The sequence below is a fragment of the Megalobrama amblycephala genome, linkage group LG16, assembly GCF_018812025.1.
Source record: "Megalobrama amblycephala isolate DHTTF-2021 linkage group LG16, ASM1881202v1, whole genome shotgun sequence".
Lineage (NCBI taxonomy): Eukaryota > Metazoa > Chordata > Actinopteri > Cypriniformes > Xenocyprididae > Megalobrama > Megalobrama amblycephala.
The window spans coordinates 31,165,874-31,188,866 of NC_063059.1; the positions used below are offsets into that span (position 1 = coordinate 31,165,874).

Consider the following 22,993-nt stretch of genomic DNA (forward strand, 5'->3'; position numbering starts at 1 on the left):
CGCTTCCGCATTCTTCATAACGCTTCGTGTCGTCACCGTCGACCGTTACGCCTGCGGTCACGCCCACTGAGTGGCACAAAGACAGTCAGGCAGCATTGGTTTTCAGCGTGAATGTCGCGAAAAACACACAAAACACATCCAAAACGGGAAAGAGCTTTGCGATTGACTGTACAAATAGCCTTGACACAAAACCTGAGGTATATTTAAAGACCGCCGAAAGCTACAGAAAAAAGAAACAAATGGATAACTGCAATTCACAGAAACGGCTGGACTCCAGGCAGAGAAACATGGATTTGCAGTTATCATTTTGTCAAATTGTTGGATTTTGAGGTAAAATCATACCCTATATATTGTATTGTGTTGACAACTCATCAATTAAATATTTACCATCTTATATTCTGCATAATTGTGTGTTTTTAAATAAACACTGACAAAAACTATACAAGTTTTAGGGCTGGACGATATATGACGGTGTATATATATAACATTGATATAAGTGATTACTCGGATTTAAACCTACCTATATTGTAGTTATAAAAATGTTCACAGGCAGATTTGCTTTATGTGTTTCCCCCCGCGTCGAAATCAGGCACATATAAATGTCAGGAAACACGATTCCTGGCTGCATGTCAATATCCATCGATTAGGTTTATTTGACAAGTTGTAAGACAAACTTTAGAGTCCAACCTTTAGTGTAATCGTTTGTTTTACTCTCGTTTTCGCAGTTTCCCCTATTAAATCCAGTCATGCAGCAGGTTCTTTGCCACTCAGTCCAGCTGTGGGAGCGTGTTCTGGCGGGAAAAAGACGTCTATGCATACCCTCTATTCAAGTTACGGAAAAAAACGAAACTGGCGCCGCGTTCGTTCCGTAACTTGAATAGGGAAGGCGTAGAACATTCAGCGTAAGCGTTATGAAGAATGCGTAAGCGGAAAGTACGTTCAATGCGATATTTTGTTTATAAAGCATAAACGGTTGTATTTTTTTCGAAAATGACCGATCGATTCGCTAGATAAGACCCTTATACTCATCTGGTATCGTTTAAAGCCCTTGAAGCTGCACTGAAACTGTAATTTGTATTTTGACCTTCAATCTGTTGGTAGCCATTGAAATCCACTGTAAGGAGAAAAATCCTGGAATGTTTTCCTCAAAAACCTTCATTTCTTTTCGACTGACGAAAGAAAGACATGAACATCTTGGATGACATGGGGGTGAGTAAAGTTATCAGGAAAAGTGTATTTAAAAGTGGACTAATCCTTTAATTTTATAATACATTTATTAATATTTATATTGTAAATATATATTTATTTTATCCTCAAAATATATAATGAATATATTATATTATAATTATATTATATACAGTGCAGGGTGTTAAATTGCCACGGAAAAAAAAATCACAATACATTTATAAAAGGATATACTGTATCCTATATTTATAAAAATAGGATTCATTTTCTTTAAGAAAAATAGAATTTCTCATTTTTTTGTTAAATTTGGAGTGAAACGCGATGCAGACGTGTTCTTCTAAGACTTTGAGATGTTCATCAAAAAAATGTCAGGCTTCAAAAATTAATCGACAATTTTAAGGGCATGTAGACAAATACTAAATAAAATGTTACAGCGTTGAGCAATCAGATTCTCCTCAGCACAAACAGCAGCAGTCTTTTTGCACAACTATCAACTTTTATAGTCCTGAACATATAAAGAAGCACCCAGTCAGTCTTTAAATAACAAACAGGTGCAGCTGTGAGAGGAATTAATGACTTTGAACAAACTACATATAAGCAGTACACTTAAATCTATCATCTCTCATTGCTCATTCTCTCAACATGAATGATCTACAATGAGCATGATTCTTCATCTATCAGATGTCCTTGCAGCAGTTCAATCATCACTAAGCCTTATTGATGTAGCCCTCTTTGATAAGGAAATCGTAGATTTTGCGTGTCTTGTTGACATCTATCTTGATGAGCGATCGGGCTTGCGCCAGCCGTAGCCCCCCCTGCCGCCGGCACTCGTTCAGGAGGGCCTGTTTGTACTCCAGATACGCTCCAGGCACCAGACGAACCACCTGACATAACTGAGAGAGATGATGAGAGAATCATTTAGGATCCATTATATCCCATCAATGAGGCAGATGTCTCCAAAATGAGCTTGTGCCAGAAGCAAAATCATGAGTTCCAAACCTCTTTTTCTCTCTCGTTGAGTTTCTCAGTGCCAGGCAGCCCTGTTAGGTTGAGAGGAGGTGCGCTTCTTCTGCCTGCGGATCAGAGGAGCGAGAACATTCAGATTCTCCTTATCAAGAGCTGACACAGTTAGCAACAGATGTGTTGCAAGTTATCTAATAAGAAATAATTGGGTAAAGCAAAAAGCCACAAAGGGCTGTGCATTTCAGTGATTATACCACGGTTTGTTGAACGCTGTGCTGCATTTAATAAAAATATACAATTACACTTTAGGGTCCAATTCTCACTATTAACTAGTTTCTTATTAGCTTGCATATTACTAGATTGTTTATTAGTACTTATGAAGCACATATTAATGCCTTACTCTGCATGACCTTACTCTACATACCATAGTCCTACCCAATACCTAAACATTACAACTATTAACTATTAATAAGCAGTAATTAGGAGATTATTGAGGCAAAAGTCATAGTTAATATTGGACACTAATCGAAAGTGTGACCGAATTGTTCTTCCTCTTAATAACACAACAATCAATCAATCAATCAATTCAACTCTATTATTCGTACTTAATTATTAATAATGTTACGGTAACACTTTACTTGAAGGGGTGTGCATAAGACTGACATGACACCTTCATAATCATGACATGACACATGTCATGAATATGAAGGAGGTTTTATGAATGTTTATGACAACTGTCATTAAGTGTCATTAGCTCAATTATGTCATTTTTAATGCAAAGATGACATTGTTTGAGATGTCCGAGTTATGACAACTTGACATAAACCAATACATCATAACCTATCAGTGTCTTTGTCATGACAACTTGACATCATTTAGCTTTATGGGTTAACATTACATTAAACTGTCATGTGGTTGGTTTTGACATTGGCTGTCATGAGGCCATTATAATAGTGTCATGAATATGTATCTTGAGCTCAAGTACAGTGGTACAAATTGAACTTGTCATTAAAATGTCATTAAGTGACAATACTCTGACAATAAACATAAAGCTAAGTAGTTTTTTTAAGTTTGATAATTAATCTGCTATGTCATGTTTATGACAGGTTATGATGTTTTGCTAATGTCAAGTTGTCATGACAAAGACACTGACAGGTTATGATGTGTTGGTTTATGTCAAGTTGTCGTAACAAAGACATCTCAAACAATGTAATCTTTGCATTAAAAATTACATAATTGAGCGAATGACATTTAATGACAGTTGTCATAAACATGCATAAAACCTCCTTCATAATCATGACATGACACATGTCATGTCAGTCTTATGCACACCCCTTCAAGTAAAGTGTTACCAATGTTACTTATTATTATCAATGTTGAAAACAGTTTTTGCTGCTTAATAATCTTGTTGAAACCATGATACATTTTTTCAGGATTCTTTGATGAACAGGAAGTTGAAAAGAACAGCATTTATTTAGAATAATCATCTTATATTAATTTTATAAATGTTTTTACTTTTAATCAATTTAATGCATAAATTGATTTGCTGAAAAAAATAATCTCTTTCTTTCTTTCTTTTATTAAATCTTACTTACCCCAAACTTTTGAATGTTAGTGTATCACAGTTTCCAAAAAAATATTAAGCAGCAAAAGCATTCACAAAAAATACATTACATATTAATATACGTTATCATAGAAAACAGCTAGTAAAAATATTTCACAATATTACTGTTTTTACTATATCTTTTAAACAAATAAATGCAGCCTTGGTGAGCATAAGTGATTTCTTCCAACAACATTTTAAAAACATTTTAAATTTCAATTTTAAATTTTAACATTAAAAATCTAAACTTTTGACTGGTAGTGTATAGCAATATTATTATTATTAAAATATTATAATTCATTCAATAAACTGATTTAAAATAAACTAATGTCTGCTTAATCAAAAATTTGCTCTGATTTCCCAACTTATTTATCAGTATCAGCAAACGTTTGTATGCAGTCAGAGTGTGATCCGATTCATACGCATTCAAATATGTCCTAGTTGTGCAGTGAAGTGACAAAAGGAGACAAAATGTGAAAGTATGAGAGAGAGAGAAATACAAAGAGATGTGAGTGGCTTCCTTTTTACTGAGCGTATTTACAGCGGTGCATCTCAGAGAACAGATTAATGTGTTTGAGCCTGCGGCTTCACGGCTGAAGAGGACATCACAAAGATTGCAACAAGAGACCCGAGTGGAAGAGAGGAGACAAAGCATGAAAAATGGAGGAAATAGGTAGCACTGTACCTGAGGTAGTGATAGTGGTGACCACAGGAGTGATTCCAGCGTCACTGTGAGAGAGAAACACCGTCAGTCAACAGACACACAACTGCTTTTGAAACATCTCTGAAAGACGGGATAGGGCTCTTGGGGTTTTCAGCAAAATAAAATATAAATAAAGCCTGATTCATCATTCACTTTTACTTGGTCTACTTTTGCTGAATACATACACCAAATTTTTCGAAGCTACCGCTGGAGCTACAAAACACAAACAAACTGACAACCAAATACCCATAAGCTGTTTGAATGAGAATACACTGTGGACTAGTAGGCAGGTAATAAAATACCAATAAAACAGCAGAACTAATAGTAGAAGTTATTATATGAGTATGAGTGATTGTGTCATGTTGGAATGATAGTAATTATGTGTTTACAAAAAAAAAAAAAAAAAAAAAAAAAACAGTTCAGTTATATATTTTCTGATTCATGTCCTTCTTATGCATATTAGAATGATTTCTGAAGGATCATGTGACACTAAAGACTGGAGTAATGATGCTGACAATTCAGTTAGCTATGTTTTCATTTAAAGTTGCAAATTTAACGTGCGCAAAATAAAGCAGAGTTTCCATCTTGTGTTCAAGAGAGAGAAAATAAAATAAAACAACACTTCCTAGGAAATTAGTACAAAATATCGGTAATAAAAATGGAAGGTGCTGCGATCGCGGAAGCCATGCAGGCGAAACGCAATAAACATTGTCATGTTATCTTGCATATGGATGCCTGGTGTTTGGGAACACAATCGTGTGAGATGCTTCTGGGAGGGAATTAAACCAAAGACTTTGGCTCTGGCATTTCAGAATGATCAAACCAACATTTGAGATGCTGTGCATGAAATTGCTCTACTGGTTAGTCCAGTTACTGAATCACATCCTCTGTTAAGGCAAAGTCACACTGAGTTTTTTGTTGCGCATTGAGGGATTTCTTTGGTAAGTGTGTCTCCATTGTAGTTTATGCGCATGTCTTCTCATCAGATAAAAAACATGTATCTGCCTCAATTGAGTGCATGTTTTTTTTAAATCACATTTTTTTTTATTTATACGCATCATGGCGTTTCCATTCAGAGTTTTTTTTTTAACGCAATATCCCAAAACGCATATTAAAATAGGTGGATGGAAACATAGCTACAAACATAAAAACATTTAAAAATATAAAAAAAGTTTCTGTAATTAAAGGATTATTCCACTTTTAAATACACTTTTCCTGATAAATTTACTCACCCCCATGTCATCCAAGATGTTCATGTCTTTCTTTCGTCAGTCGAAAAGAAATGAAGGTTTTTGAGGAAAACATTCCAGGATTTTTCTCCTTACAGTGGATTTCAATGGGCACCAACAGATTGAAGGTCAAAGTTATAGTTTCAGTGCAGCTTCAAGGGCTTTAAACGATACCAGATGAGGAATAAGGGTTTTATCTAGCGAATCGATCGGTCATTTTCGGAAAAAATACAACCGTTTATGCTTTATAAACAAAAATATCGCCTTGAACGTACTTTCCGCTTCCGCATTCTTCATAACGCTTACGCTGAATATTCTACGCCTTCCCTATTCTACTTACGGAAAGAATGCGGCGCCAGTTTCGTTTTTTTCCGTAACTTGAATAGGGAAGGCGTAGGACATTCAGCGTAAGCGTTATGAAGAATGCGGAAGGGGAAAGTACGTTCAAGGCAATATTTTGTTTATAAAGCATTAACGGTTGTATTTATTTCGAAAATGACCGATCGATTCGCTAGATAAGACCCTTATTACTCATCTGGTATCGTTTAAAGCCCTTGAAGCTGCACTGAAACTGTAATTTTGACCTTCAACCTGTTGGTAGCCATTGAAATCCACTGTAAGGAGAAAAATCCTGGAATGTTTTCCTCAAAAACCTTCATTTCTTTTCGACTGACGAAAGAAAGACATGAACATCCTGGATGACATGGGGGTGAGTAAATTTATCAGGAAAAGTGTATTTAAAAGTGGACTAATCCTTTAATCGCGATTAATCGCACCTAACATAACGTTTTTAATATATTTTTATGTTGAAATAATTTCACATTTAATCTTCAAATTAATGTAGAAACAACATAAAGACAGTTTATTTTAAATATTTGATCTAACAGGTAGGAAATATACAGAAATTGAAAAAAGTTATCAAACACTTCACAGTCTTCACTGCATAAATTATAAATTAAATAGATTAATCCTTATTAAAGTTACAAAAGTTATTGTGAGTGATTTTCTCTTTGTCTTTTGTTCTTTGATTAACAATAATGACAGACATTACAACAGCAGGTATCCAGATGGCAGATGTCCATGCAAGTCTTTACGGTCACTTAAGACTTTATTTAACTCATTTAAGACTGAGTTTATAAGCATAAATGACAGAGCAAGCATTTTGGCATACTTTTTGTGTTTCAAGCGTGAAAGAGCACTCAACGCGGCCTGTGTGTTGTCTAAAGTGGCTTTCTGCGCGCACAAGTCGAGTGTGTCATGCAGACAGGAGATTCACAGACAGTGTGCTTGAATAGTTTAATTACACTTATATGAATGATAGCATGATCATATAATGTAACGCTAGCTATAGAATGAAAGAACAAAAAAACGGATGCTGCGTTAATTGCATTAAATATTTATAACGCGTTAATCTGAAAAAATTAATCGCATGAGTCAATGCATTAATTTGGACAGCCATTATTAAAATAGAAAACAGTTATTTAAAATTGTAATAATATTTCAAAACATTACTGTTTTTACTGCATTTATGATTGCTCAGTATAAGAGACTTTGGTACAAAATTTATATTAAATTAAAACAAAATATACAGAAAAGACAAAAAATCTGATGTATATAAATTTTGGATCGGTAACAATAGTTTTTAATCAAGAATTAGCCCTGCATTAAGTTCATTTGGAACTAAATTAATTGTAGAATAATTACAATACTACATTGTAATAAAGTATTGCAATAAGAGGAAGAAGTATACAGAGTGAGTAAGTTGGCATTAAGGAAGTGATCTTACATGGCAGCCTGTTTGTTCAGCCACTGCTGGCAAGCACGGGCATCGTGAATGTACTGCAGGACGTCACACAGCATGTTCCTCTTCCTGCGCTCTTCCTCTCGTATGCGCTTCACTCTCTCATACACCTTAGCACCTGCAGCCCACGTGACAGGGGTCAGATCAGCTAAATGTGACATCTATCGCAAATCTGACTGTAGTTATTATGGATCATATTTGGATGGATCTGCCATTTTATGGTGAAATACTCTGCTAAATCATTGCTTGCTGACTGTGTTGCATTCAAAACTTCCTTTTGATTTAGGCTACTGCCCATCTTACCACAGAAGGACTGAATTCCCTCACTCCTGTATTCCTGCAGTCTGTGGATCTCCCTCCTCAGTTCAAACTCCACTGTCAACGATTGCATAAAAGAGAGAGAAACAGAGCAGATGGAGCTGTGAACTTTTCACCCTGGCTGATTCAAACTACTGGGGCGGACAGACTGAACTCAGACTCAGCGCTGGTGAATGACATGAGGCTTGTTCATCTAACCCGAATTGTCCTGCACATGCTCATTAAACCACAAAACACAGGGCTAGACTGATCCTGGGTCAGCTGAGGAAGAAACCTAGAGAGTAAAGTACGTATAGACCAAAATGATGAAATTATATACATCAAGTGTGCAAAAAGAGCACTAAATACTCACAGGCGTGACTCTCAATGAACTTGTCGTGCTCTATGGGTCCCACCACACGTGCAAAGCGTCTCATGACATCATAAAGGTCCTGCACTTCCTTGGGATAGCGCCTCTCCAGAACTGACAAAGCAACAAATGCACAATATCAATCTGATGAAGAAAAGAAAACATAACCTATTTTGCTACCTTGTAAATCAGCATGATAAATGAAACAAAACCTTATAATATTTGGAAAACAGCATCCTTACATGTAGAGCACAGGAGATGCAAATCACTATTTTTTTCCAATGGAGTTTGACATTAGTTTGACAAGTTTGTGTACTTCGGTGCACTCAAGCACACCTGGGAAGTTTGGATTTACAAGTTGGGAAGTCGTAATTAGGTGCTTTCAAATAACTTTGGTTAGAACAAGATGGCAATGTACCTTTTTGAAATAAAGTTCAAAGATTTTTTTAATTCCACATCTACAAAATGATCCAGTGTGTTTTTGCTTTCTTATGTTTTTATTCAATATTTGAAGGTGCTGTAAACTGAATCGTTTTATATTCTGTCGTAAACAGTGTTGGGGAAAGTTACTTTTAAAAGTAATGCATTACAATATTGCGTTACTCACTAAAAAAGTAACTAATTGCATTAGTTACTTTTTATGGAAAGTAATGAGTTACGTTACTTTTTCTCATCTGGGCTGGGCTGGGCTGTTTGTTTGTTTGTTTGATTTTCTAACAACAAAAAAGTTCTAGTTTTGGCAAATGTAAAGGCCCCTTCACACCAAAAGTTAAAGGTGCTGTAGAACATGTTTTCAAAAGATGTAATATAAGTCTAAGGTGTCCCCTGAATGTGTCTGTGAAGTTTCAGCTCAAAATACCCCATAGATTTTTTTTAATTCATTTTTTTAACTGCCTATTTCGGGACATCATTAGATATGCACCGATTCAGGCTGCGGCCCCTTTAAATCCTCGTGCTCCCCTCCCCCGGAGATCACGCTTGCCTTAAACAGCATAAACAAAGTTCACACAGCTAATATAACCCTCAAAATGGATCTTTACAAAATGTTCATCATGCATGCTGCATGCATGCATCAGATCATGTAAGTACAGTGTTTATTTGGATGTTTACATTTGATTCTGAATGAGTTTGATAATGCTCCGTGGCTAAAGCTAACATTACACACTGTTGGAGAGATTTATAAAGAATGAATTATACAGACTGCAAGTGTTTAATAATGAAAATAATCATGGCTCTTGTCTCCGTGAATACAGTAAGAAACGATGGTAACTTTAACCACATTTAACAGTACATTAGCAACATGCTAACGAAACATTTAGAAAGACAATTTACAAATATCACTAAAAATATCATGATATCATGGATCATGTCAGTTATTAAATTCAATTTTTAATTCTAGGGCACTTTTAAATGAATAAGCCTCGGGCTGAAGGAAATGCAAATTTACACCTGTACAGTAGAGGGCACAGCTCAAACAGTAACTTGCGTTAATTATTTGAAAAAGTAACTCAGATATTTTTTAAATTTAAAAGTAATGCGTTACTTTACTAGTTACTTGAACAAAGTAATCCGATTACGTAACTCACGTTACTCAATGCGTTCCCCCAAACACTGGTCGTAACTGTACAACACTAAAGTATCTTGTACATGCAACATAGTTTTATTGTTAATGAAAAAAAAAAAAAAAAACTAATTTTAACAAATTTACCATCAATACAGATGCTGCATCCATTGTCCAATATGTTTTCTCACTGACATGCCCCCAACTTGGAAACTCAAGGTTTAAGGAAAATCCAGTTTTTCCCCACTTGTAATTACGAATTTGTGATGATGCTCATGTGTTCCAACATGACTTGAATGCACCATTGTTTCGGGCCCTAAAATTAAGTCTAATTAGGGAGCTTACTAGGTTTTGGAACAGAGCAAATCTGCTACATCAGAAAAACTGCATTTGATTGGCAGTTTCTCTTCGAGAAGCAAAAGCCAACAGCAATGTATCAAGAGTCCAGCTGTGCCAAGCAACCCTGTGAAAGTCTCCCTGATGGTTCTTCACCCACCACTGAAGCTCGGCTCCCTTGGAAAGGGTTGAGCAAGCAGCACTATCAGCAATCAACCCTGCTGCTACTGAGCGAGAGTGATAGAAACAGAAATCTGCTATGTGGGTGAGCGTGAGGTGTGATATTCTGCCTCCACTATGCTGTGATTTTATCGAGAAACACAAGCGCATACATATACATCTCCATGTCACTCTACATGCATATATATATATATATATATATATATATATATAATATCACACTAAAGATGTATAAAACTACAATATCAGTGCCCTCCACGCAGCAGTGTCTGATACAAGGATACGAGACCGGCTGATGTGCGCACAGCCAGGTCAAGCTGTCTTGCTCTTTTGAATTGGGGATAAACCAACACCGCTGCGAGCCATCAGGTCTTGGCCACTGCTTCCATTATCACTTGCAACACACACACACACTTTCCTGCAGTCTCCATGACAACAAGGCTGCAGTTCCACGGTAGCTATCGCTTCGCTTTTGTCTTGAGAGCGCAGGGAGACGAGGAGAGCGTCTGGGAGCCCATAGATAAATAAAAACGTCTTAAAGCACTCCTTGCATCACAAACACTCAATATGTCTCAGGAAAACATGCAAACCTGACTGGATTTCCTAGTTTGTTTGGCTGCACGCAGACAAAATAATTGGATAAGAGTATTCCTATCGAAACCAGCTGGCCAACCGAAATGTCTAGTGGGAAATAGTCAGTGACGGGGTTCTATTTACTGAGAAAGCGACACAGTGCCCAGAGGGCCTGGATCAATAAAGACTCGAAAGATGCAATCTCCTTTGTCATTACATTCGAAATGTTCATTTCATGCCAAAGTATTCATAGGGGAGCAATCACAGCTGGCAAAAACAGCTCTGGGATCAGTGTTGATCTGGGATCGCAGTATTTCGGGCGCCAATTGTAAACATTTCACACAGATGGCTTGTGTTATTGGAGGTCAGGGAGAGTTATCTTGTGGCTGTGTTCTGGTCTGAACATTGCCTCACATACTGATCATATAAATGGAGTACAAGAGATGGCAAGAGCATTTGGTTAATATGATGCACAAAAGCATGTTTTAAAAAAAACAAGTCTTACTCTGAAACTTGCGTAGGTTGATGAGGCCATGGTCTCGAATGATCCTAAAAGACAACAATTTCAACATTTCACACTGTATTCTGTGAGAAGCAATTCAAAGTGTAAGTGACCTTAAGCTTGACTAATGAGCCTTAAATTTTAAAACAGATCCACTCTAAACATACATTATATATATATATATATATATATATATATACACACACACACACACACACACACACACATATACACATACGTGTGTGAACTTGTATTAGTTACTTTGTGGGGTTCAGATGACCCCACAAAGTACGAAAAATACGGATTCTTTGACTATCACAAGGACAAAATCTTTTATACAAGATTAAATGTTGACTCAATATGCTATCGTACTTCACTACTACCTCTAAACCTACCCGTCACAGGAACCTATCCCTAAACCTACCCATAATAGGAACCTATCCAAAACAGGAACCTATCCTTAAACCTATCCATAATAGGAACCTATCCCTAAACCTATCCGGCACAAGAACCTATCCCTAAACAGGAACCTATCCCTAAACCTACCCAAAACAGAAACCTAATGTAATTCTAACATTCTTATATACTATAGTGACTTTAAAGATTTTGTCAAACATTCTTTTATATGATTTTTAAGATAAAGTAGTATAAACAAGGATGTGAGTGTGTGTGTGTGTGTTATACACTACACATAAAATTTTTCTGAATACTTTTATTCAGCAAGGAAATTAATTTATTGTAATAATTTCACAATATTACTGTTTTTACTATAGTTTTGATTAAATAAATGCAACTTTGGTGAGCAGAAGAAACTTCTTCCAAAAACATAAATCCTACCAACCCCGATATACATTACATTGAATTTTCAGTAATTAATCACATTTTTCCCTTAATTATAGGTAAACATTATTATTATTTTACGTATTCCTTCTTTTAAAAAATTATGTGAAAAATATTTCATGCTGTAGTTTTTGGTAACTATGCATATGACTTAGTGGTAGAATTGTTTATTGTGTTTATTTTTAATAAATGCAAAGTTGGTGTTGACGCCATTTTGTTAAAGCAACATGCAACTTTAGGCTGTGCATATGATTATATGATTCCATGATTAGGAAGCTTTACATCGTACCTGGTGCCTAAAAACATTCATAAATACATTCTCTGTTATTGATTAAAGTGTCATGTACAGTATATTGTTCACAGCGTCTACAGACACAAAGAATTAATTGCATTGGGAAGACTTGACTTAACCATGGTAAAATCACTATAATGCACAGCCTTGGTTTGCTGCTTTATTAAACCACACTTGGCATTATCAGCTGAGGGCTATGTTTTATTAAAAGCATCTCATGAGTGGTGAGAGTGGTGGCTGGTGTGGTGGTCTCAGATGTTGTGAGGAAGCGGCGGGTCACTGGTCTGTTTGCTGCTCTGCAGGAGATCTCAGACGACAGCTGCGGCTCCAGTTCAGTACAGAACCGAGGTCAAGCTCGCACACATACCACAAGTCATTTACAGGGCAGCCAGAGCTCATTAATGCTGATTTACACACCGTTACTGTTACCACTAGAGCTGTTTGTGTGTTTGTGCTAAGAATCAGGCTAGGTGATCAGTTGCTATGGATTAGGTTACATAATAACACATCAGATAAATTCCAGTAATGCATTTCAGTGGGTTGCATGTGCATGTGATAATTTGATTAAATGGTAACTGGTAATAGCATATATTTTTGTTTATACATTTTTTGTTTATTGAGAAATGTACACTTAAATGGAAATAAAAATAATGCTTTAATTTTAAATATAAATTTAATAGACTAGTGTGGCCCTCTAGTGGTTGGTCTTTGGCAGTACAACATGTATTTTTCCTACTTACTTTTTTCTCCTCTGTCTCTCTTTCAGCCTTGAGTGATAAATATCCACTACTGCAACCTTCAGTGCTTTGAAACAAAAAGACCACAAACAGTAAAAAAAGAAATAAACAAAAACTCTGCTAAGGATTGTATCAGCACATTTCATTTCAGTAAAATGAGAGAACTGATTCATATTTTTGTATTGTTACACTTACCATGAAGAATATCAGAGTCATCATCAACAAAATCAATATCTTTCAAATCCCATTCAGCATAATTATCAAACTCCTAATTTTAGAGACAAAGAAAAAGAGGGAGGTTGCTTTGAATAATGTACGAATGAATTTGTTCTCAAAAGACAGCACATTAACTGTAGATCACTCACCTCCATGAAGTCTGCTCGAGCCGGCATGTATCCAGCCATATCTCTGGACAGCTGAGAGTCGAATGAAGGCCTTGGAGGATCATCAGTGGCTGAAAGAGACACAAGACACAATCCTTACCTAAAAATATATTTATATATTATAAATAAACAACAATCATTCGTCGTCACAATTTGAATATTGCAGAATGGTCTCTGTGTGATTGTTAGCTATCTTATAAACCAAATGAAACAAACCAAAGTGTGATAAATCAATGCCTGCATGGGCTGTTGAGCTCTGAGACTTTTCAACTGCACACAGTGTTTATTAAATGTATTAAAGGAGGAAAAGGATGACAATGAAGAGTAAATATTACATTAAACACATCTCCACAAAAAGTTGTCAATATACGCTTAAAAAGGTACACTATGTAACTTTTGACCCTTCAGTTAAAAAACAAAACTGCATGCATTTTGCATAAGAATGTTGTTTTGGTTGTGCTTTGGCTCTGTGTGACTGTGCGGATGAATATGGTTATCCATACAACTCATAAAACATTCACTAATAGGCTTAAGAGATATAACCAGTTTAATTGGAAAAGATCTCAAGCTGACTAGCTGAAGATGCTACTGTAGCTTTACCCATTAATAGACATGTTACTTAATTGAAAATAAATTCCAGCAGAGCACTACAACAACGAAAATTAAATGACTTGTCGCAATAGATAATGCTTCACCATAAACACTGTTAAAGAGCTACATATAGCAATTTATCATTATTATCTGTTGAGTAGTAACAAAGACTATAGAATAACACAAGACGTGTCACTCGTATTGTTTTGAATGGGAGAAAATGTAAGAGACGCTCCGAAGAGACGCACATTTAGGTCTGCGCATGTGCATTAGTTTGATCCAGCCTGAAAAATACAGTTTTTTTGTCAAGATTCGAGCGTTTAGAAACTAAATTTATGAGACGGTTGTTGTTAGATTTCATTGGTGATTTCAAATATGAAATTTAATCGTAAGGTTGGCGAACAGTTTTGGAGAATTTGATGTTTCCCCATTCAAAGAGATAGGAGCTGCATGATGCCCAGGATGCCCGAGAGGCGTTTCAAAGATGGCCGTCGAGTGAAATGACTTGTCTTAAAGGGACTTTGGTAATAAAAACGTATCGCCGCATCACTTTTATAAAATTTCAAATCCCTCAGTTCTCGCTATCTCCGAAAATCCAAGCCAATGTTGATTCTTGTTTTATTACTCTGTCGCTTTCTCTTTTTGCCAGCAGACTCTCTTCTGCACAGGTTCAAGATTTAGCTGCTCCATGTCAACCTTTCTCGCTTGTTGTGATAACTAACCTATGCCACTCCTACACCATACATGCGTCAAAGTAGCCCGAGTAGCTTTTCTCAATTTACAGATATGATGAGACATGCACGGACGAGTGACAAATGTACACAATTTCCGGCAAAATGCATCCCGCCTGGTCTAAAATATAAACACTTGTAATAGGCTTACCATAGTGAGTCAGGGTAAGAAACGTTTTGGAAGAAGGACTGCCGATGGATACATTTTGTTAATTTTGAATAAACAAAAAAAGAGTTACATAGTGTACCTTTAATGATATTTTACTGGACTGATTGAAGTTTGTTCACACCTTGTGTGTGTATATATTTAGAGTTCACAATCAACACAACAGTAGGTTGTTTCTGGTGCTCACTTACGCTTGAAGGGAATGGCTGTGTCAGCTGACCGGGACAGATGATCTTCCATCTGTCTGAGATTGAGCAGAGTGGAGGCGAACAGAGGATTGTTGATGTAGTTCTTCATGTAGTGGCCTTCACACTCCTCTTTGGTCTTGGTGCGCATCTGGTAAGCCACATCCTGCCTGAAGAAAGACCCAGAGGGGTCATTAGTAGGCTTGAGCATTGACACAAATATCATGATTCAACACGACTTTGATTCACAAGCTTGCGATTCGATACAATTTGATTCTATACTGATTAATTTGAATATAAATCAGGTACAATACATGACATTTTTTTCTCAAGGGAAAAAAACTCTCTGAACTAATGCTGTAAGCTTTACAGGGAGCCTTGTCTGTTGGTAGGCTACATTACTATAATATTAAAGGTTAACAACTGATTTGTATACAAACATTATATGTACATAAATTGCAGTTTGTTAATTATTAGTTAAAAATTGCAAGTTTTATAATAATAACTTTAAAATAACTTGGTAATGACATATGCATACATTAAATGCTGATGAACAGTTTAAGTAAAAATATAATGAATGCGTAATATAGTGCATATATTTATCAAGATGCTCCTCTCTAGAGTTCGTTTTTTTAAGCTATGTTTAGGTCACTGAATGGCTTTTCTGAGGTAAATGTAATGTTACGTGACATTGCTTACAATGTCTTTCCGCAGCTGAAACAGTGATTAGTGATTACATGAGACGTGATACTGATTTCGGTAAGTTGTACTGTATCTTTCAACATACCTTCTGATGTTCATTCATGGATATTTTGTCTTATAAACTAGTAGTGAAGAGAAAAGGATTCATGTGCACTTCCGCTTAAACTGAGGTGGCTACAGCAATCTGTCACGCCACATTAAAGACTAGGGAAACTGTATTTATTTTTGAATATGGTAATAAAAATGACAGAACTTGAAAGCTAAGACTTTGCTTTATATCAAAAGTAACAAAGTACAAAGCTTATTCCAATTTATTGGATGGAAGGTGTGCTAAAAAATAATGTTTAGTGATGTTTTGTTCATGCATCAACTGAAAATAGCACAACATACTAAAAATTGATTCTTGGGATTTAAGAATTGATATCGGTTCAGAAAAATGAGAATTGATTAAAATCGAAAAATCAATCATTTCAACTCAGCCCTAGTCATTAGCAGTTATTTTAATATTATGTATAAACTATTATAGTATTTATTAATATTTTGAATTAGCTTTTACTTTATATTTTCAGTTTTCATTTTAATTTGAAGTTGTTAATTTTGTAATGTATTTTTGTCATTTGTATTAGTTTTATTTATATTTCAATTTATCTTTATTTTTTATTTCAGTTTCAGTAATTTTAGGACTTCAACTTGAACTTTTTTTTATATTAGATATTTGCCATTTCTAATTTTCATTTAAGATTTTTACATTTAACTCTTCTTTAACGCTTCTAACATTTTTTTTTTTTTTTTTATATTTTATTTCAGCTTTATTTCAATTAACAAAAACAAGTTGTTATAGTTTTTAGTAGTAGTAGTTTGTAATAGTTTTAGTTAACAAGAACAACAATGATCACACATTTGATCTAAAATACCTAAATGAGAGTTGGAGACATGAAACAAATAACTAGACTTACCAGTTACCAAAACCACAGTCCATGACGGCCTCTAAAAGAGCCATCTCCTCCTGCGCGGTCCAGCCAGGCTCCAACACAGGAAAATCTGATGTCTAGAAGAAAGCAGATCACAGTTAAGATGTTATTTATGGGCACAAGAATGTACAGGATACAACTATTAATTTAAATCTTAAATCTAATTGTTAAGTTTACATATGAACCTTTTATATTCAGTGTAATAATTTTAATCCAAACTACTCTCTTTACCATGATTTCATACTTGTGGTCACTCTGGTGCTTTTTATACTCATATCCTCTTGTAAAGCACTGCAACAGAAAGATAAAATCATATAGTACACATATAATGTATGCATTCAGACGGTAGTGGGACCCTCAATCCAGTGACCCACCTGCAGACACAGGAGGAAAGGTGACGGTCCACATTCAGCACACTTAATGTAGGGTTCCACTAGATATGATGAACATCCACGACAGGGAGGCTTATCAAAAGGATCATCTGTAAAGACATAAAGATTTATTCACATCATGAAGTTATCAACAGACCTATATCCTGTACCAAAAAACATGGAGACCGTTTCCAGCTTCATACAAGTTACAACAGTGTTACATGTATGTATATTTATGTATTTGCCTGCCCTCTAGGGGCATCATCCCTCTCTTATGTTATGGCAGTGGCTGTAACATAATTGGGGGCTCGTCCGGGATTTCGGCACCAGTCTTTTAGTAGATGCACTTTCTTATGGTGACGGTTCACTTTGGGGGATGAAGGTGTTACATGTATGTATATTCATGTATTTGCCTGCCCTCTAGGGGCAGGAAAAGCGTGATTTACATTTATCCTATTTAAACAGATTCCTTACACCTGTGGACTATTATCCTGTGCTTAAAGGAAGCCAAGTTGCCACACTTCAGTGGCGGAACTTGAGCGGCCATCCCGAGATGGAGCTGCACTCTCTTTTGTGTTTATCCCTTTATTTTCCTGTCTAATTTCTCCCACTCATGGTTATATTTTGTCTTATTTCAATAAATTCCACTATTTGACCAAGCCATTGTGTCATCCCTCTCTTATGTTATGGCAGTGGCTGTAACAAACAGCAATAGCATTTTATTGAATTTGGCTGATTAAATGTCACCAAGGTAAAGTTACCTAGCTTCACAGATGATAATGGTATAACTTTCCAGTAAGTGTTTATAAATGTATAGTTGTCACTGAGTTACATCATAGCTTAAAAATGGCTAAGTATTTTTTGAAAGCTTCCGTTAATGAAAAATATAATTATATTATTCTGACACTTAAAAACTTTGTTGACAAAAATAAAACGTAATATTTTATTTAAATTACTAAAATATTACTAAATATATAATTTTAGTATTTGTAGTAGCCTAATAAATACAAATATACTTTGGGGTGGCACCATGGTACAGTGATGGTATCAGATACAATGGTACATTGATATATACCATGGTGAATGATTACTATTTTCAAAAAATATGATATTCACATACTCCAGTTTATTTCAAACAACATCATGGTACAAAAACATGGTATTGCCAGGGTAAATGTACCAACAACTATGGTAGTACTACAGTAATTTTGTTAGCGACTGATTACTATGGTAAATTTCTGTAACAAACTGTTTCTTTTTCGTAGAAATATAGGTAGTTAAATGCTCTCGAATAGCAGTTTTGATAATCAAGGTAACGTTACTTACTTCCAAAAGAGGCCAGACGATCCATAGTGCAGATGAGGTCTGAACAGGAAAAATGTACAACCTCTTTGATGTCGATTTGAGCGCAGATGAGATCTTTATAGCTTTTTTTGATGAATGCTACTCAACGGTTACGCGGATTAAGCCTCACTGTTAAAAAGAAATGAATGAAAATAAAATGTATGTTGTATTTTACACATTATTGAGAGTGTAAACACTTCTGTGGGTCTGTGTCGTTCTGTGCAGTACAATGAACATCCCATGAGGAGGGGAAGTGACATTTTTGTAACAGCGCCCCCAGCGGTGCCTGAGTGGTTAAGTTACTTGGAGAGACCCACACGAGTCGAGAAGACCTCCTAGTCAGTGTAATTCTTTTTTATGTAACTGATGCTTTTTATCCAAAAAAAAAAAACAAACAAACAAAAAAAAACCATAACGTAGGCTACAGTCCCCTTCAAATGTTTACAAGCTTATACTGTACTGTATTAATAGAAAGACAGTTAAAGTATTTTTACAAAAATTTGTTGTGACGAATTTCAACTCCCTGCCAAATACCCCCTCATTGAAATCGCTACCTGATTGCCTAATCCCAACCTCGTGTCCCTAATCTAACCCCTCTTAAAAACTGAAAAAAAAAGTGATAAAAAACTATCTGATGCCTCATGGAGTTTGTTTTGACATGTTTCGTGAGGCTGAGCGCTGCACAGAGTGGGACACTTCAAAAACGGATTTAAAACGGACAACAAAACGGTATGTTATACACTATACAGTGTGCACTACTTGTTTTTATATCATTATAAGTAATTAGTTTGATGACTAGATACTGCATTAGTGGAGAACAGTAAGTTAGTTTGCGTCGAGGCTGAGAGGATCCTAACATTAGTAGTACCTCAAGCGGTTAAAACAACGTGACAAAAACACCAGCTGTTTAATGTCAGGATTGTTACCATTAATTTGCATTAGTTTATATCCATTTATTCGCTGTTATGCATTCGTTATCCAGCGAAGTTGCATATTTAAACTGTATTCTCATCATGCAGCAACAGAAACATAAATGTATTAGATTTTAGTTCTTTTTTATCGGCACTGTAACACATATTTTGATTAGATAATCATCAAGTTCTCTAAAATAGAGGCAAATAATGTGTGAAAGTATACATAGACCCATGCTATGCCTCTGTTGTAAAGATGGTCATTTTTAAGCATGACTGATTGGATTTATATGAAATGGTAACACTTTACAATAAGAGTCCATTTGTAACATTGAATAAGGTTAATAAAAGTATTGTTTATTGTTAACTTCAAAATTACATTAGTAATACTCTTACATTAGTTATAATGCACTATGAATTAACATGAACGATCAATGTATAATTCATATATTAGTATTTTCTATATTTAAAAATTACATTTAGCTATTTTTTAATTCAAAGAAACAAAATGTAAGAAAGAGTTCAAACTGAACACAATCTTAAGTACAAAAAATATCTCATACTTTAAAACTTTTACTCAAGTAACATTCTAAACAGTGACTTTAACTTCTACCAAAGTCAAGATATCTATACTTTTACTCAAGTATGGTTTCCGAGTACTTCATACACAACACTAGTCCTCTTTACTCTGCATGGGGACATCTTTCATGTGCATTCCTAATGAAATGACTATTATTTTCCCCCTTCAGATGCAGGTTCTTCTCCTCCTCCTCGAAAGAGCGACCATGTGAACACCTAGTTAGATTTGAGTCACTGCAAGAGGCTCAACCTGGATTGGAACAGATAGGGTGCTTTTCATTATAAGCGTTTACGAATAAATAGTGAACAGACATGCTCTTAAAGTGAGTAAGAAATTTCTAAGAGCTAAAGTAATTAGAAAACAAATTAGAATCTTACCATCATTCCAGTTCTCTGCAGTAATGACTCCAGCACTGAACCGGTTTCTAAATCTGTTGCAAACACAAAAAATTAAGTTCACTCAATGTATCAGAAAGCAAATATTTCACAATTAGCATAGGTTGCACAATGTTACATAGCCTTCCGTATTCAAGTTACAAAGAAAGTGTAAGCTGGCGTCACAACAGTTACACTTTTTCCATAAATTGAATAGGGAAGGCGTAGGCCTTTTTGAACTGCAAGAGTTTTACACTTTCTGCATACGTTGATTACGGAAGACGGTCTAGCAGAAGCTAGATATTTACTTCATAACTTGTTAAATATGGATTTTTATATTACACAAACGCATCAATTCACTTATTAGCCCTCCGGAGCCATGTGGAGAACACGTTTATGATGGATGGATGTGGATGGAAGCACTTTCATACTCGTGAACCCTGTTCACTGCCATTATAAAGCTCGGATGCGTCAGGATATTTATTAAAATATCTCCGATTGTGTTCTTCAGATGGAAGAAAGTCATATACACCTAGGATGGCTTGAGGGTGAGTAAAGCTTAGGCTAATTTTCATTTGAAAGTGAACTAATCATTTAAGGCATCTCTTTCAATACATTTTGAAAGGCTTACCTTGATAGGTATTGGTTGTACCCAGTGATATCTGGGATACAGCTTGAGGTCATGGGAAAGGTTTCATCTTCATTTACCACCACCCCACCACATCCATATGGATCATGCTGACACTGTACGGACACCTTTAATAAAACACAAACAAACCCTTCAGTTTACAGCAGCCTATGGAGTTGGGTTTTTAGTACTAATGGGCTAATTAATGCCAACAAATAATAGATAATGTATACATGACACTAAGACACATTTAAGTACATTTTGAAGCAAAAGTAAAAGTATAAAGTTCAAAATGTTGATTAAAAGTAGATATTTAAAAATCAATTACTCTATGATTTATAACTTACAGCCAAAACATGTTGCTCTTAAAATTTGAGGCCTTATTATTACAGACAACAATTTTTGTGCATGCAATGTTAGTGACATCATTTAAGACATTATAGCAAAAAAAAAAAAAAAAAAAATATATATATATAAATAAATAAACAAACCGAACAATTCCACTGGGGTCCTCGACTCCTCACACCGTTGGTGTTTGAGCCCTAAAAAAATAACATAAAATAAAAAGGATAATAAAATTAAAATAGGTATCTTACGAAATATTAACGTCATTTGAAAGTTTTGGCTTTTTCTGACATCAAAAAATGGTATAATGCTTCAGAAGGATAAAAGTGAAGGAAATTATCAAATGGAGTATGTCCAGTCATAACAGTTATTTTTGTAAAGCCTGAATGACAAAGAGATGATTAGAGATGATTAATAACTCTCACCACTTAGTCAAACCGACATGTGATTTTATCGCAATATGACTAACCCCTTTTGTCTTGACTATAACAAACAAAATGGCTTAATAACAAGTTATCATCAATTTAAATCATTACCCAGACACTTAAAACTATGCCGTTAACTCAGCAGCATAGTGAACAGAATGTTTTCAATCAAGGTCACGCATATTCCACACTGAAGTCATTTAACGGTAAAAGACCATTAATTTTCATACATGCATTTAAGAAAAGACATGCAATAGGCCTACTCTTTCTCCTCCTATTTTGAAAAAACAAAACAAAACAAAAAACTTGTAGGGTTGCATGTTTGTATTAAAATTTAACCTTTTCATGTTCATTTGCAGAGGCCATGCTGCACTATATTGACCCGGATGTATTTGTTTGGTATGTATGATGTTACATTGCGTATGACGTAAAGACGTACAAATTTAACTTTCATTTGTGATTCCCTTATTCGACAGATAACATTATATAAATTATTTTACAATACAAAGGAAATCAGTGTTATCTTCTCATATTCTAATGAACTCAATGAATAAGAAGACGTTGTGTTTTCTCTTACCTCGTGTGACAACCAGTATAACTGGAAGTTCTCATAGTTGAATCTGAAGCCTTACCTTCCTGTTAAAAAGTTTAATTTAAACCTATACACTCACTTTTATAAATTCGACTCAATTTATGTCCATTCAGGATGGATGTTTGCTTCATGCCGGTCTCCCCCTCATCTTCTCTTTATGCTGTGGAATAGTAGGTATCCTTTCCAACAAACAGGAAATGATATTTTCTGTATCACCCATCCCTTCCTGTACCAGTTCGTTTGCTTGCTTTCATTTGTTAGTCAAAACCACAAAAGCAGATGAGTCATTCCTGCTGACTTGACCCGTCATGCAAGTAAACAAACCATGCAGATCTTTGCACATTGTTTTATTTCAGGTAAGAGTTCAATTAAATTGACTGTAGACCTATGTAGTGGAATAATTTCTTATGTAATTTCTGAAAATATAGATGATTAATATTTTTTTTCAAAACATAAGTCAGTGTATCTTGGAGTGAATTTTGCTCTTTTAATTCAACATCCTGTTTGCAACAACACTTAGTT

The 22,993-nt window shown here is 35.3% G+C and overlaps 1 protein-coding gene and 1 long non-coding RNA gene across 7 annotated transcripts in view; one reads left to right on the top strand and one right to left on the bottom strand.

Annotated features, from left to right (window-relative positions):
- Positions 1–1,559: 1,559 nt before the first annotated feature.
- Positions 1,560–18,870, bottom strand: tada2a (transcriptional adaptor 2A). Its single transcript, XM_048160257.1, has 15 exons — positions 18,599–18,870; positions 17,276–17,382; positions 17,133–17,192; positions 16,887–16,978; positions 15,235–15,398; positions 13,538–13,626; positions 13,368–13,440; positions 13,176–13,239; positions 11,307–11,350; positions 8,155–8,265; positions 7,788–7,859; positions 7,470–7,602; positions 4,437–4,480; positions 2,185–2,258; positions 1,560–2,078 (listed from the first exon to the last, which is right to left on the bottom strand). Exons 1-15 carry the CDS (start codon positions 18,621–18,623, stop codon positions 1,893–1,895), a joined length of 1,338 nt encoding a protein of 445 aa, XP_048016214.1. The 5' UTR covers positions 18,624–18,870; the 3' UTR covers positions 1,560–1,892.
- Positions 18,871–22,237: 3,367 nt separating this feature from the next.
- LOC125248424 overlaps positions 22,238–22,993 on the top strand; it is an 86,268-nt gene continuing 85,512 nt past the window's right edge. For 5 of the 6 annotated variants that reach the window (XR_007180301.1, XR_007180305.1, XR_007180302.1 and 2 more), the window contains exon 1: positions 22,648–22,827. This is a non-coding gene — a long non-coding RNA (uncharacterized LOC125248424). The other variant, XR_007180303.1, reaches the window with a different exon arrangement.